Raw genomic sequence first — 16926 nt, 5'->3', positions numbered from 1 at the left:
GTCTCCGAAACACTCCCCATGCTTGTAATTGTATAAACACAGCATCTGTCTCCCTGTCCACCCCCTGCAGCGCAGGGTGCGGAGCCTATTGAATTCAGACAATGAGCCTCAGTTTGAGTCAGAGTGGGAGTTCAGCATATTCATGCCACGATGTTTGAACCCCTGGAAAAATATGGAGAGCATGGACTTTTTACCTGAAACCACATGTGCCCTGACATCATTTCTTTTTTTTCAAGAGATGATACAGCAGGCTGCTAAAGCGCCTGGTGCCGGTCGAGAGTTTCGTTTCAGTGCGCACAACCGATAAATCCCGGGGAGAAAAAAAAGACGAATGGCTTTAGCTCGCAGATTCACCGACGTCAACCCTGTGGTTGACGACATTTATTGTATCTGTAACTAAACCTTATGACACAAGCGTACAAATCCAGAACAGGTACGGCTGGGTGACAGACGTAGCTCTCATTTTTGCGCCTCGTTCCCTTGTTCTCTTGACAGGACTTTGTTCATCACTTCTGCGTGCTGCTGCCAGAGGGAAGCAGTGCCACCAGAGCAGGCATCCAGGGATGTCTGGACCGGCTGGACCTGCAACCAGATGGGTACCAAGTGGGAAAGACAATGGTATTTATTCACCCCGTCTTCTCCCTTCCACTTGAATGAAATGGAAAAACAGCCAAATATGTGTGGAACGTCTGTTTTTAATATGGCACATTTTCCCTGTAATTGGTCTCCTCTACTGTACAAAAATGTCAATGAGATACGATTAGGAGCCTTTGTTGTCATTATATTACAATGAATACATGGAAATTGCGAATGCCCCTCCCAAAGAAACTATATTGCACACATCTGTAAATAACATTTGAAAGAAAAACACAGTGGGTTGTGATAAATAATACATGTGTTGCACAGATCTTAATAGTAATATAATATTGCACAGACCAGTAAAATGATTGTAAGAAGAATAATAGAATGTGAAATATGGCGTGCAGAGTCATTACGTGTGTAGATGTAGAGTGCACAGCCTTAGGAAAAAAACTGTTCATTAGTCTGGTGGTTCGTGTTCTGACGGACCGGTAGCGTCTCCCCGTTTGCTCATCATCATAATATAATGTGATATAAGACACATGGATACGGAAAACATGTTTTTACTGCTAATTCAATGGAAGGTTAAGAGGAATATCAGGGTTCCATGAGTTAAATAAAGTGAATAAATGGGGCAAAGCCGCGGTTTACCTCCGTGATGTCATTGTTTGGTGACATTAGCGAAAAGAAAATGTTTTTGGCTCATTATACTGTGTGTCATGTGTTTTCTATTAAAACTTGTGGGCGGCCAAGATAGTTGCCATTCCCGAGACTGAAATTGAAAAAAATAATACGTTACTGAAACTTGGTTAGTTCATTACAACTGTTAAAATTGCACTCACTATAAATAGAGTCAGGATGGGACAGTGTTGCCCGATAACCCCGTATTACCTGAGAGCATCCTCTCGACAAGAGGATGTAATAAAGTCGGTGCCCCATAAGTAAGTCTACGGTATGAATGAGACATGATGGAGGGGTCAATGCCTTTGGGATGCTGTCTATATAATTAGAGGATCATACCTGACATTCTTGTGTCCATGTATCCAGTCAGGGATTTCTGCGTTTCTCGCCTGTGAGTAACTTGTGAGAGGGTTTCTCTTTTCTTTTTTTTTTTTAAAGAATGTGTATATATTACAGCCTCTGTCTCCATTAAGTGTGTGTGACTCGACCGTGGTCCCTCCCTTCAGGTGTTCCTGCGGGAGGCTGAGCGTCAGCAGCTGCAGGCCCTGCTCCACAGCGAAGTGCTCCGACTCATCGTCATGCTGCAGCGGCGATTCAGAGCCCGACTGGAGAGGAGGCACTTTGTCAGGATGAGGGAAGCGGCAATCTGCATCCAGGTACACGACGGCGCTTTGCACCAACAATGCTCTCATATCCGTTTTCCTTTCTGCGTGATTTAAATCACTTTTTTTATTGTTTGTGTGTTGAAATATGAGAGTCGGTTTTACAATTAATTCAACATCATATTATGATTGAACAAAATTCTGTCGCTCAAATTATTAAATCCAAACCAATTTTATTTAAGAACCAACTAATAAATTAGTTATTCAAATTATTGTATTACTTGAAACAGTTCTTTGCATAACCGACCACATTATGATATATATGATTTTGCTTACATTTGCAATATTGTGATACTAATCAATATTTAAAAGATATTATAATAATACTTCTAAGTACAGTGCATCACTAATGTTGAAAGGTATCCGTCGATATGAAGGAAATGTTCTTTTAGTTCAAGTTCCTAATGTGGAAATTATCATACTAAACTTATTTATAAATCTAATCTGAAGTCTGTAAAAGTCCAAATGATATAAAGTTGAAATCAACTTTACAGTATCGTTAGGATGTAATTTATTTTTCAGTTCCATTTAAGAACTTTTGTATTACCCTTTGACTAAAGATGCTTATACTTTTAATCGAGTTGCCGTGGTCGGTTAACATTTAAAGAAAAAAATCATATATATATATATATATATATATATATATATATATATGATTTTCATCATCTCCTCACAGAAATGGTGGCGTTTTTACCAGTCCGTAGAAGAGGAGGAGGAGGAATATGACCCTTATGTCCAGGAGGGGGCGGCGTTGTGTCTGCAGGCTCACTGGAGAGGCTACAGGGAGCGCCAGAGGTTCAGGCAGTGGAGGGAGGCCGCCCTGGTGCTGCAGAGGGCATGGAGGTCATGGCTCCAGCGGCGCTGCACCGCAGCTCTGGTTATTCAGACGGCCTGGCGCTGTCACCGGGCCAGAGACGCCTACTTGCGTCTGTATTGCGCCGTGGTGCGACTGCAGGCCTTCGGCAGAGGCTTCCTCGCCAGGCAGAGGTGAGCCACACAGTAAAAAAGAAAAGTTCTTTCTTCTGCCGCAACACAATGAATGGTCTTATGTTTGACAAATAGCAAACATCTTAGCATTGCTGTCGGCTCCACATTCTGAAAATAGCTCCTCGGGGCGGGTGACCGCACGGTTTTTCGTCAAGCTGCTGAAGGAGATTAATCTTTGCACACAGCTTCTGCAGCGTACTTGGTCATTGTTCAGTGTGGTAACCGCACAAGCTCGGTGAGAGCGCAGGCAGTTGCGTAAGCGGTCGCTCTTTAATCAGCTGAGCTGCTGCGAACAACGAGTTTTATATCACACTCGCTTACTTTGGTAGCTGTTGAAAATGCATCTTGACCATCGGAGTAGGAAGCGGTTTGACATGAGCTAAAGTTTCAATCGTGTCTCTTCCATCGGCAGCTTCAGGGAACTGAGAGAACAGAGGCTGACGGAGGAGCAGCAGCAGGAGAAGCTGCTCCAGCCACAGAATGGCCAGGTGAGTCTCTCACCAGATGAAGAAGAAGAAGAAGAGGAGGAGGAGGAGCCGACAGAGAGAATCATGGGGTTGGACCTCAGCACGTGGCAGGACCGTTCCTACCAGCAACGACAACGCAGCCTCAGCAGCGACGATGCCGCCATCCGGGAGGAAGCAGAAGGAGGAGAACATGCTGCGACAAAAGAGGACTCCTCTACAGCGCTGACCGAAGGCCCGGGCTCGACCTCGTCGTCCACCGTGGTGGTGCGAGAGAGGTCAAGAACTGTGGACGAGCCCGGCCAGAAAACCACCCGGTCCAAGAGAGAGAGCCGGCGGATGAGGGAGTTGGAGCAGGCCAAGTTCAGCCTGGAGCTCCTCAAGGTCCGGGCAACCAGCGGCGGAGCCTCGTCCCCGTCCGAGGAACGCCGTTGGTCCGTGGAGCTGGTGGCCCCTGCAACCCCGACCCTGTGTTCACCCCAGGGCACCCCTGACAGCCAGAGCTCCAAGGGCAGCTTCGAGCTCCTCAGCATGGACGAGGTTGCCCCCAAGGCTACGGAGGAGGTGACGGACAGTGAGGACCCCTGCTCCCCCGTTTCGTCAGTGTTTGAGCCTAACGAGGAGGTTGTTTCAGCGAGCCCGCCGCCAGAGGAGCCACGTGCAGCAGGAGTTTCCGATGCTCCCGCTCAACCAGGCAGCCAGGGCCGGGCCGATATGGACCTGGCGGCGGCCCCCGCCGCCCCCACACATCCGCCCAAAATCGAGAACTACCTCCCGACCTTTTACGTCCCTGCTGGTGAGGGCAGCGCCGCCGTCTCCCGTCGTCCTGCTGAGGAGCCTCAACAGAGCCCAGAGGCAGCCGTCTCTACGGCCAAGCCGGTCAGAGAGCGGCAAGAGTCAATGCGTAGACCGGTGGTCGTGGTCATTAGTATGCAGAAGGAATCGCCACTAAGCGAAGAGCTGTTTGACTTTGTCCGTCCCCCGGTTGAGGTCCGCAATTCTGCAGCCCAGGCGGCCGATGTCACACCATCACCCCGAAAACCAGAGCCAGCGACTGTGCCTCGAGGTCCCGTCCCCGCTCCCTCCTCCGTGCCTCGTGCCGACCAGGCCGTCATTGACAAACTGGTGCGGCTGAACGAGGAGAAAGAGGAGCGGCAGCGCAGCCAGCGGCAGCAGAATGAAAAGGAGATGATGGAGCAGATACGCCAGCAGAAGGAAGCGCTGGAGCGGCAGCGGCGGTTCTTCGCTCAGTATGAGCGGGACATGTTTGAGAAACAGAGGGGCGAGGCCCTGCACAGGATACAGCAGAGTCGACAGGGCGGACCAGACGTCGGCAGAACCGAGACCTCCGGCAAACCCCTCAGGCCCAGTTCGCTGCAGACCGAGAGGACGGCAGGGCTGGCTCCTCACGCCAGAACACAGTCGGACTCCACTGCTCGCTCACTGCACCCTCCCCCAGGTGCGGAAATCAAAGGCGGCGCCCCTTACCCCCAGCTGCCTCCTCCGCCCGCCTCTGCTGCCAGGCACAAACACGTGGAGAGCAGGCCCGCTGCCGAGGGCTGGGCGCCCAAACTCAAGCTGGAGTCCAGAGACGGGGGAGGAGGAGCCAGAGGCAGAGCCGCTGCCAAGAAGCCCCCAGGTCATCAGGGCGCCACGGTCAGCGTGACGGATAAGTCAGGAAAAATCTTCTTCTCTCCAGAGGACAAAGTGACTTTTGCAAAGTGAGTGATGAATTCATACGTCTTCATCATCATCAGATATTCCTGCTGTTTCAGGCAGAAAAAAGTTCTGTTAGATGTCCGGGAAAATTTGAGGAAGCTTCAGTACATGTCGCTTATGTGTCTGTTTGTTATTAATTCAAATCCTTGTACGAATAATGAAACCATCAGTAAATATTCCCGAGAGAAAATAGTAAATCAAGTTTCCAAAATGGTAACATAAATGATTAAGTCCCTTAGTGGTAGTGTGTTGCAAGCACTGTTGCAGTAACAGCCCAGATTATGGATTTGACGCAGCGACACAGACGACACCAATTTCTATCAGTTGCAAATTTTTCTGAAAACAAAAAGAACAACTTAAAAGATTCTATAAACATTTTTTTTTTAAATTATTATTTATTGTGTATTTAATCAAACATTTCATTGACATTGGTCTTGGTTGCCACTTGTTGAATACTACATGTAGATTTATTACTCTACATCAGTAACAAGGTTTTTTTTTGCTTTGCTATTTTTTGTCCATCAGGTTTGACGGTGACGCTGTCACCATAGAAACACACGTGTCCATCCCCAGAGAAGCAGCCACACCAGTCGCCAAGCCTGCGAAAGGAACAAAAGCGCGGGATGTGAGTAATCGCTCCTCTTTTTTCTTGTCAGAAAGCGGACGTACAGCATGTGTTTGAATCTGTGGCGGCAGTGCCTCTTTGTGTTGTGGATGAATGAATGTGTCTTGCGCAGCTGACCTACACGGAGAAAATGAAGCTCTTCTCCGGGTTAACTCACTTTTATTAAATCATGCTGTTATGACCTCTGGTAAAAAATAAAAAAAAAATCCAAACCATCCAGGTTGGCAGAGTGGGCCAAAAAAAGAAAGCCAGAATGGCGCGGACCCGCTCCGACTTCCTCACCCGCGCCCCCGTCACCTCGCTCGGGGGCGATTCCGACGAGGACGGCTACGACGGCGGCGGCGGCTCCCTCAGTTCCCGTCATTACACCCTACCCCTCTCCAAACAGGGCTCCACGGACGGAGGCCTGCGAGAGTCCTGTTTCAGTGACTCAGACATGGTAACAGTCGGGGGGGGGGGCGATCCGAGCCACCGGGGGCCCTCTCTGCGTTCTTAAAGCGCCTCGTCTCTCTGACTCTTCTAACCCCCTTCGGCAGAGAGCGAGAGCATCGATCTGCTCCACAACTCTGACTGAGCTTCAACAAAGCTGATTTCTCTAGAGCTGCAACAGTTAATCGATTAGTAATCGATTGCTAAATGAATCGCCAACTATTTTGATAATCGATTCTTCGGTTCAAGTAGTTTTTATGACAAAAAAAAGTCAAAATTCATTTTTTTTTCTGGTTTATCTTTGGTGTGTGAACAAAACAACACACATCATCTTGGAATTTTGTGAAACACGATCGACATTTTTAACCATTTTTTGACATTTCATAAACCAAACAACTAAACGATAAAGTAATTGACAGATTAATCGATTGTTAAAAGAATTGTTAGTTGCAGCCCTAGTTTTCCCCTAATGTACAATAATTTTCATGAGGCTGGAAGACATTTCAAAGATATTTCAAGGGGGCATAAAAAATAAACACTATTCTGCCAATAATGAGTTACATGTGCAAACAACCATGATTCCAAAAACTCTATTGGTTCGACACCGCCTTTAGAAATCATTATCAACAGTGTTAATTTCATGCATCGTGATGGATGCGAGAGATTTTTTTGAGATGTGCTTTCCCCTTGAAATTCTGAGCCTCTAACTTTGCTGCTTCTCTAACATTAGATTTGGCTTCTCTTTGTCTCGCAGCTGCACCAGTGATTTCCCTCCTTCAGTTCTTCTGTCTGCGTGATTAACAACATTTGCATGTCACTTGGTTATATTTTCTCTCTCTTATCACATAGCGACTATCAAAAGCCAGACCTGGAGAATCCTTGGGAAAAAAGGGGCCGTCGTTCACTCTTGACTTTCTTCATCACTTCTTGAACTCCCGTCTGTTATTGGTTCCTTCCCTGGCGGAGAGTTAATATTTCATATGACTTGTTGATGCACAGAAGAAGTTTGAGCTCTGGTACATTGTGGCCGGTGCAGCTCCAGTGATGTGACGCCGCCATCTACTGGCTCGAACTGATCCATAGACATTTACACTCTGTCCACCCTGATGTTCTTTCAGCCTGCGAGCTCTGAGGAACAGAAGAAGATCCACAAAGCCATGTCGTCAGGAGATCTGGTCAAAGTGGACTCGATGCGCAAGAACTCACAAGATGGAAGGTTTGTCCTGCAGCTTACGTTCCAGAGTTTAACTTGAACATGTTTTGTCTCAGTGGCTTGGCCCCTGATAGAAAGAGTTAAGGACAATTCCCAGTTTTCATTAGCAATTAAAAAAATGTTCATAGAATATCCTTTTGAATTTGAACAGGGTCCGTGGTAAGATGCGTTTCTGGGGTAAGACCAAGAACGGAGACAAGAAGACGTCCAGAGAGAAGCTGATCTGTGGGGCTGATTCCATGGATGGAGACTACGGAGACACTGGGCCACTGTTGGGCGAGGGTGCGTCACCAAATTCTATCATTTTTATATGAATTACAATTACCAAATGGGAGACGTTAAATGCTGCAATCTGCACTTCATTTGACCCACTTGGTTTCAAATTGCTTATCAATCCCCACGGAATTCTCTTCCCCCGCAGCAGGTCAGGAGAACATGTCGCCCCCCTGCAGTCCCGATCTGACCACGCTGGACCGAGGGTTCCGAGAGCTGAAGGAGAACAAGGAACCGTCTCCCAAGGTGAAGCGGAGGCGCAGCGTCAAGATCAGCAGCGTGGCGCTGGAATCTGCCCAGTGGCAGAGCGACGCGCTGCAGATCCTCACCTGCACCAACGACTACAGGAGCATGAACGACTTCCTCATGAAGAAGGTTCGTTACGCCGGCGCCAAACATGTCCTCACTCTCGAGGAGCAGCTCCAGATGACGACGTTTGAACTTGAGAGTTCAGTGCGGTTGGGTCATTGTTTGTGCTGTCATATTTTAGATCAACGACTTGGAAACCGAGGACAGTAAGAAGGACACCATGGTGGACGTTGTGTTTAAAAAGGCCTTGAAAGAATTCCGTCTGAACATCTTCAACTCCTACTCCACCGCGCTCGCTGTAAGTGCGGCCAACACCGTTTGCACGATCATTTAAAATATTCTTTAGAAATATATAGCGACCAGCTATAAATATGAGACTGATATTTCTACTAGTTAGTTATAAGAAGCACAGTTTTCTTTTACATGATAGCAGATAATATAGCAGAGACTATATATTTAAGCTATTTCCAAAGTGGACGGATAAATACGATGCTCTCCCTCCCGACTCTTTTTGTCCTCCTCCATAGATGGACGACGGTAAGAGTATCCGCTACAAAGACCTCTACGCTCTGTTCGAGCACATCTTGGAGAAGACCATGCGACAGGAGCAGAGGGACTGGAGCGAGTCCCCCGTCAAAGTGTGGGTCAACACCTTCAAAGTGTTCCTGGACGAGTTCATGACGGAGTACAAGCCACTGGACAGCACACTCAGCAAGGTACAGGCCTGCCTGCCCCGGAAAGGAAACACAGCTCTGGATGATGTTGAAACTGTTCAAAGAGGTTTTACACTCCTCTGAATGAAGTCATTCTTTGGGGTAACAATAAAGAAATTTGTGTGTTTTAATTGTTTTGGATGAAAGTTTTTTTTTAATAAGTATCTTTAAAAACACCAATTGTCGTAAATCAAAATTCTGGGTTGTTTCCGAGAGTTTTAATTAATCCATGAAAACAATTTTTTTTCTGATTCTTACTTATACGTGAACATATTTCCTCAACTCGTAAAGATTATCTGTTGTTTCTTCTTTTCTTTTTCTTTTTTTTTTTTACCACAGCCGGCTCCTAAACCTGAACGCAAAAAACGGAGGAAAAAGGAGACGGACATAGTGAGTCTCTGTTTATTCTCATCATTGCATCACTTTGCTCTAACATCCTCTACACTTTCATTTACTCTCTGGAGTAACAAAATATAATTACTCTAGTGACCAGAAGAGAAAAGTCTGTTAAAAAAAAAAAAAAAAGGCATACATATTAATGTGAAAAAAGAAATATGCAAGTGAACTCCAAATGAACCTGGGCTCTGCTGCCCCCTGCAGGTGGAGGAGCATAATGGCCACATCTTCAAGTCCACGCAGTACAGCATCCCCACGTACTGTGAATACTGCTCATCGCTCATCTGGATGATGGACCGTGCCTGTGTGTGCAAATGTGAGTGTGCATCTAACACAACACAACAACAACATATTTCCCTTGAAACTGAAGTTCCAACAATTTTAATAGTCAAATAATTGATTTAGTCATTTAGCATATAAAAAAAAAAATCCCTGTATTTAGTCATTTAACTGTAAAGATTTGCTGCTTTTCTCTGTTGAATGTGATTGTACATTTGATATCTTTGGATTCTTTGATTAGATTTGACATTTTTGAGTTGATTTAACATTTTTGATAGACACAGTGAAGGAGAGACAGTAAATTGGGTGCTACAGTAGGGGAGACACGAGTGCTCAAGGCGTATACACCCTTGAGGTATGTGTCCTGACCATAGACTGAAAGAAGAAGAAAGTCAGTTTCTGTAGAAGCCTATGAAGAAGAAAAAAAGACTCTTCTTCTCACTTGATTTATAACGTCAGTAAACATTTTCCTGTGGAGTTCCTGGCCTCAACCTCTAGATTCAAGTCTTCTTCAATACAACATGATGTTCATTTTGTAAATGATGGTCCCATTTAGAGTAAAATAGACGATGGAGCACCGAATGCATTTGGGGCGTGGATAGAGCGTGATTGACAGGAGGTAGACGTGCAGTGGACGAGCTCTCAGTCAGGCTCCACCCTCCACTTCTTCAACTATGGTTACGTCTGGTTTCAAAAAAAACAAGTTGGAGCCGGTCAAAATGCTGAACTCAAGGCTTGAAAACGGCAGCTCACGGACCAATGGTTGACGTCACTTTCCCATCACGTACATCATCATGTCACGTGACACAGGAAATCCCTGTGGTGGATATTTAGGTCGATTTTACCACGATTTCAAAACATGAGTCAAATAAATCACTAAGTTACCTCCAAGCGGAAACACTGAAAAACTCATTTTAGTCCTTAAATCGCACTGCACAAGATTTTGCTGCTGGCCAACGTTGCCCTTATGTCACCAACCACAAGAATACTACAGTATCATGTCAAATCTCTGTGACCTCAATTGCACACACATTCACAGACATTCCCATGAACTGGCACGCACACACACACACACACACGCTGTCCTAGGCCTCAGACGGTGGGCCCCACCCTCTTTCCCTCCCCGGCCCTAATCAGATTGTTTTCAACTGGACTCATGGGGTCTGCGGCGTGGTTGTCTGCGGAGATTCCTCCGCACACTTTGTCCTTTTATCCACAGGATGCCTTCTTCCTGCCAGCCAATGCTGCGTGTGATTACGTTGATAGCATTTTTTGTCTTTTGTCCCGACTTCTGCTAAATGATGAGGAGGCACTGCCTTTCTGTTGATAATGGAAATGACCAGTTGGATTTGTCTGGGTGTGTTTGTCCAGTGTGCCGGTACGCCTGCCACAGAAAGTGCTGCCAGAAGACGACCACCAAATGCAGCAAGAAGGTGAGTCCGCCATATTGTGTAACCGTACGATGATGTCCCATGACATTAATTGTATCACTGCGGGTTTATGTACAGTAGCTGGTGTTATTTCTGTCGCCGAATACACTGGATGTGACGGTTCCTTGAAAAAAAGAGACCATACTCGGGAGGCTGAGATTCTTTTTTTTCTTTTTGGATAATTACCAACTTTCATATACATTTGTCTTCTTGTGTATCATCACGACATGTCTGCGTGTTCATCAGAGCGCATTGTGTTTGTGTCCGTGAACAGTTTGATCCAGAGCTCTCCTCCAGACAGTTCGGAGTGGAAGTCTCCCGCCTGACTAACGACGAGCGGACGGTGCCCCTCGTAGTGGAGAAGCTCATCAACTACATCGAGATGCACGGCCTCTACACAGAAGGAATATACAGAAAATCCGGCTCCACCAACAAAATCAGGGAACTCAAGCAGGGACTCGACACGGGTAACTCTTGCGATGGATTACCGCTGTCTGCTGTAGACAGCTGAGAATCACCGGTGGTCATGGATTCAATTTGGTGATTTGCTTTGTCTGTATTCTCATGTGCGGCCAAACAGATGTGGACAGCATGAATCTGGACGACTACAACATCCATGTTATCGCCAGCGTTTTCAAGCAGTGGCTGAGAGACCTCCCCAATCCTCTCATGACATTTGAGCTGTATGAGGAGTTTATACGTGCCATGGGTGAGTGGTCAACATCCGGTATCCAACCCCCTATTAAGTTTTTCCCAGTGCCTCGAATGCATCGCTCTGTGAATTCTGTCCGCGATAATGGTATATTGCAAACGGGAGCAGATGTATATTTATTATGCCGTAACAGCAAATTGTGATTTATCTTGTGGGAATGTCTCTGCAGGTTTGCAGGACAAAAAGGAAATGCTCAGAGGGGTGTATTCAGTTATTGACCAGCTAAGCAGAACTCACCTAAACACTCTGGAACGCCTCATATTTCATCTTGTCAGGTAATCAAAAAAGAAACATTTCTCACAGTGGGATTAATGAACGCACATATCTGCTTCATACCATGCTCATGCCGAATTTATGCCTTTAGGATCGCCTTGCAAGAGGAGACGAACCGCATGTCAGCTAATGCCTTGGCTATAGTTTTTGCTCCCTGTATCCTGCGCTGCCCGGACACCATCGATCCACTGCAGAGCGTCCAGGACATCAGCAAGACGACTGCGTAAGAATATACTTTATGTCTAATGAAACAAATTTCTGTGCCTTTGACTAAGATGGTGCAGGCCCTACCAAGCGGGGCTCACTGACATTTCAATGGGGGGGGCACGTGACCAGAATGGAAAATTTGGAGTGGATCCTAAATTAAACTAATCTTCTTCATGTGGGAACAATGGACCTAACTCTTCTTTAGGGCCCTAAAGTGGAAATGATCAAATTTCAAATGTGAAAATATAACAACAGATTTCTGCCTAGAGAAGAACAATGTCAAAACTTACATCCATATGTCATTTCAATACAGTAATGTTTGATATGTCTTGCTATAACGGTTGATACAATAAATTGGTTTGAGGAGTTGTTTTCTAAGGTTTGACAAAGACAGAAATTGAGGCACATACTGTAATTGTATAAATAAATACAGCACTGTGACATTGTGAAAAGTATTTCCAGTCGCGCTGAAGGGGACCCGTCTCTTGATTTCCCTCCACAGGTGTGTAGAGCTTATCATTTGCGAACAGATGAATAAGTACAGAGTGCGACTAAAGGACATCAGTACCCTGGAGTTTGCTGAAAATAAGGCCAAGTGCAGACTGACCCTCATTCGGCGGTCGATGGTAAGAGCGAATAATATGACTAATAATCCCCCTGTTGTCAGGACTCCTTCTGTGCTGTACCTTCCCTGGTTTTCCTCCTTTGTACTGTAAAGCAGTTTTCCTCCTCTCCGGACTCTCTCCCTCCTAACATGTCCTTTCTTTTACCCAGAGACCCGTACTAATAGCTGTTAGATTTATGAGCATAGCACTCACTATGGTATGTCTTCACACACACACTAACCATAGATATCATTCCCAAACCATCATCCACTGGTGACGTCGTCGTGGCACGGATCACTGGACTGTCTCATCTCTTCGTACATCAACATCTTTCTTTTTGTCATCTGCAAAGCATGAGACGTCAGTCTCCGGTTGTCTATTTTGTTTTGTTGTTGCTGTTTTTTTTGTCAGTCTGTAATTCGTAAACTGCTTAAAGCTATTGTGCGATCACTTCCTTGTAATTGGATCACATGATGCTATGTAGAGTTTGGAACATGTGAACATCTATCGGCGTATTCTGTTACTTCAAATCTATGAAAGATTTTTTCTAAGTGAACTTGCATCTGTGTCTCACTCTCATAACAAAATCTAGAACAGGAAATTGTGAATTATGATGTTATTTCTGTCCCTGGATTAACTGTAAACCATAAATCATTGTTTATCTTGTTTGCTCATTAACCCATAGCTGAACCTCGCCGAGCGATTCCCGGCAAATATAATGACTCAGTTCCTCTAAGAGCTGAGAAAACTCTGCTTGGAAAGGTTAAATTGAGGCAGTAGAATACGTTGCTATGATTGACTTTGACGTTAGACTTATAGTTTTAAGACTTTACTATGATCTATAGGAACCTGGAGTCACTGACATCTATTCTTTTTTTTTTTGTGTCACTTTTGCTTTAAGCAGCCAAATGCAGCCAAGAAGGTAAAGTGTGTGTGTCATTGTGCTGCACCTCATTTGAGTTTGAGTCTTTTTAGCGTGTCATGTGGTTTAGTCACTACATGTGTGAGTGAGGAGCACCTTGCTTAAAGGGGCAGTAAGCGATTTTTAATCCAATACACATCCTCACAGTCCGCTTGCTGTCTGTTCTGTGTGTGCTCAGCCCTGGCTCTGTGAATTGAAAACCCCAAAAGATGGAGCGGACCGCACCACACAACACTGTGTGTGCAGTTTGTAAACGTCACTCCCCGACACCTCAAGAGACGTGCTAGCGACAGACGCCACGACTCGGGGGTTTTGGCCGCGCATCGGTCTGCCATGCCAGAGGCTGCGGGTTAAAGCACCCGACCAGTGCAGCTAAAAAAAACAACACCAAACAATCTTTCTCTAAAATTGCTTACTGCCCCTTTAAGTGGGGGAATCTACTGCATATGACAGCATGACTGTTTTCATTTATGGCTGGTTGACTTTTTTTTTTATGAAGCACAAATGCAACATTCACATTAGTGAGAATTGGAAAAAAATAAAAATTTGTGATTTGTTTCTCAGGGGAAAGGACACTTACAGCGACTAAGCTACACACCGTCGCCGCCCGTCAGTCCCCGGCTGCCACCGGTGGCCAACGCCGCGGTGGAGGAGAGCGGCGGCGAAGAGGGAGCGGACTCGTCTGCTGAAATCTCCGAGCATCAGCAGGCGGCCATGCAGCAGGAGGAGCGGGTGTTGACGGAGCAAATTGAAAGCCTGCAGAAAGAGAAGTAAACCCCGTTACTGCGCTGTTCTGAAAATATTACATGAGCTGTGAATGACGTCATGTTAGTTGTGACTCGCCATGCGTGCTCAGCTCTTCTTTTTTTTTTCTTCTTTTTTTCCCTCTGCAGAGAGGAGTTGACCTTTGAGATCCTGACTCTGGAGCCACGGGCGTCGGATGACGAGACCCTGGAGTCAGAGGCCTCTATCGGCACAGCTGACAGCTCTGAAAACCTCAACGTTGACTCTGAGGGAACCATTTCTGACTTCTCTGGTACGTTAGCACGGGGGAAATGATAACTCGCCTCTCATATTTCAAGAAAAAAGAGCTTGACTTGTGTTTGCCGTTCATTGCAGAAAGAGGCCCGGTGTTGACGTCTCCGTGGCCTCGAAGGTCTGACGGGAAGAGCCCCCGGCACCGGGTTCTCCACCGGCAGCCTGACTCTCTGGACTCTGTTGACTCCTGCTACAGTGTTTCCTCCTACTCGTCCTCGTCGCACTTCCACCCTTCATCCTCGTCCTCGTCCTCTGCCACCGGCCGCCGCTTTCGTTTCCACTCCAAGTCTCCCTCTCAAGGCTCAGGTTCAGCCCAGGCCCAGTCCCAAACCCAGCCCCAATCCCAGGCCCTGAATGCATCTCGAGCCTCCCGATCCAATAGCATAGACAGCAGCCCTACAGGAGACCACGAAGGCACGTATGACGAAAGGCCCCAGTTTACCAGCAGAGGCACCTTCAATCCGGAGAAGGGCAAACAGAAACTTAAGGGGGGCAGGCAATCAACCCAGAGGCACCCCAGGGACAGCGGTGGCCATGGCAGGGACCCTCCAGACATACAACAGCAGCTGGTATTGTATGGCAGCAATGAATTCATGGTATGAAGGACAATGGGACACCAAAGCACTCCCTATCCAACTCCCATATGTGTTCTCAATGGGAGGTGACGTAGTGGCAACTAATCTCCAACTTCTAAACAGCGCTCTCGCTTAGCTTTTCCTTGTTGAAGTCCGCAGAGACGTGTCCCCGAGTGCTTCCACCTCCGGACGGGGGGAGATGTTTGACCATACTGCCACCCATGCTCTCACAGTGCCTCGGCAGCTCTTCACTCAGCGCCAAGAAGGGGGCCACACTGAGCAGGAGGACAGAGAAAAGGGAATGTTGGAAAATGCGTAAAAAGACCACCCGGCATCAGGGAACGTTACAGGGCTGGATAGCTGAAGCAGTGTAGTGCGGCAAAGTGAGAAGAAATGGGGCAACATCAGGCGTCGGTGAACTTAAAGCTCTCCACTATTAGCTGCTTTTTGAGTTTACAGTTCCTAACAAATGAGTTTAAGCAGTGGTTGCTCTCGTTATTACAAATGTATTTTTTCCCCTTATTTAATAAATTTTAATGTCACAGAAATTCTTTATAGCGTATAATATACAGGTATAAATACTGTACAAAGCCGGAACACCAGCCTCTGCTGGGTAGTTAAAATATTTATCTCATTTTTTTTTTCTTCTTTTTTTTTTCTTCTTTTGAGTACCATGGACAGAGATGTACGGACTTGTGTGTGTGTGTGTGTGAACGTGTGTTTGCGTGTGTGTGCGTGCGTGTGTGCCGAGCGCTCATGCATGACTGTATGTACTAAGAAAAACCACTTCACGTGTTTTTAAGTTCGTGCTGCTTATTTCCCCCTTACACGGGAAATACCGCCATCAAAGGGACCAAGTCAGTGTTGGTGTTGTTCCAGCCAAGGGGATCCCAGCTCTGTAAAGAATGTTGGATGTGTATAAAAAAAAATCCATGCATTCACTGCTTAACAGCCATACAACAATTGTAATGTACAGTACAGTTCATATGTACAGTATAGTGGACAAATGTCATTCTATTCTTGAAAACCCATTGTTACCCCCATTCCCGAACCCCTCCCTACCTCCTGTCTCTGAAGTGTTTGCTCAATAGCAACCAAGCACATAAAATCAAAATGTCTTCTGTCATTATTTACGAGTATCTGCATGTTTTTTGTCATTGAAGTATTTGTTTAATTGTTCAGGCCTTTGTAGAAAGGGTTAACGCTTCCGATAATGAGGTATGACGTATTAATTTAGACAACAATGGCAAAAGGACACATGCTACTAATAACATCAGTGCCATTAAGCCATGACTGTGTTACAGCGAGCCGGCGTGCATGGGATAGAAGCCACAAACTATACAACATAGCAAAAAAGAAACTATAAAATAGATGTAATCCAAGTTTAAAGAAAAAAAGGAACACTGCAGTCCTATAATAAGAAATTGCAATTACAAAGGGCAAATTAAAAGTTTAGAATTAAGATATGAAAAACAGAAGATGTGGAATTTGCGGAAGTACTGTAATTAAGGTTAAGCTTTCTGTTTATCCGGTTTTACTTTAGTAACTTTGCCAATTAAAATTTTACATGTTGATCATACGTTGATATCAAGAGCAAATTAAAACAACACTAATAAATGATTACATTTTTCATTTTCATGGAAAAAAGTAATCGTTCCAGCTTCTCAAATGAGAGAATCTTTTAAAAATGTTCCTTGAAATGATTTCAATTCAATTTATAAAGATTATGTGGTTTGGACTCATTTTCAAAAATACATGGGACATTGCATTGGGACGTTTCTGGTTTCATAAAGAAAAAATGATAATATCAAATTAACAACATAATACCAAAAAAA

The 16926-nt window shown here is 45.6% G+C and overlaps 1 protein-coding gene across 11 annotated transcripts in view; it reads left to right on the top strand.

Moving 5' to 3' along the window:
• Positions 1–16205, top strand: part of myo9aa (myosin IXAa) — a 98867-nt gene extending 82662 nt beyond the window's left edge. For 4 of the 11 annotated variants that reach the window (XM_047331445.1, XM_047331442.1, XM_047331447.1 and 1 more), the window contains 23 exons: positions 496–618; positions 1767–1916; positions 2599–2909; positions 3322–5094; positions 5618–5717; positions 5938–6156; positions 7265–7362; positions 7511–7641; positions 7781–8007; positions 8123–8239; positions 8469–8657; positions 8994–9044; positions 9255–9366; positions 10701–10762; positions 11034–11226; positions 11340–11468; positions 11641–11746; positions 11836–11967; positions 12454–12577; positions 13461–13478; positions 14043–14248; positions 14372–14514; positions 14598–16205. In XM_047331445.1, the coding sequence (XP_047187401.1) occupies positions 496–618; positions 1767–1916; positions 2599–2909; positions 3322–5094; positions 5618–5717; positions 5938–6156; positions 7265–7362; positions 7511–7641; positions 7781–8007; positions 8123–8239; positions 8469–8657; positions 8994–9044; positions 9255–9366; positions 10701–10762; positions 11034–11226; positions 11340–11468; positions 11641–11746; positions 11836–11967; positions 12454–12577; positions 13461–13478; positions 14043–14248; positions 14372–14514; positions 14598–15118 (5235 nt within the window). In that variant the 3' untranslated portion in view covers positions 15119–16205. The remainder of the gene's footprint in view (positions 1–495; positions 619–1766; positions 1917–2598; positions 2910–3321; positions 5095–5617; positions 5718–5937; positions 6157–7264; positions 7363–7510; positions 7642–7780; positions 8008–8122; positions 8240–8468; positions 8658–8993; positions 9045–9254; positions 9367–10700; positions 10763–11033; positions 11227–11339; positions 11469–11640; positions 11747–11835; positions 11968–12453; positions 12578–13460; positions 13479–14042; positions 14249–14371; positions 14515–14597) is intronic. The other 7 variants (XM_047331450.1, XM_047331444.1, XM_047331449.1 and 4 more) reach the window with 5 other exon arrangements.
• The last annotated feature ends 721 nt before the right edge of the window (positions 16206–16926 follow it).

This window comes from Scophthalmus maximus, chromosome 4 (assembly GCF_022379125.1).
Source record: "Scophthalmus maximus strain ysfricsl-2021 chromosome 4, ASM2237912v1, whole genome shotgun sequence".
NCBI lineage: Eukaryota > Metazoa > Chordata > Actinopteri > Pleuronectiformes > Scophthalmidae > Scophthalmus > Scophthalmus maximus.
Note: the sequence above shows the minus strand (reverse complement) of the source record. Positions and strands in the feature narration are given on the sequence as shown.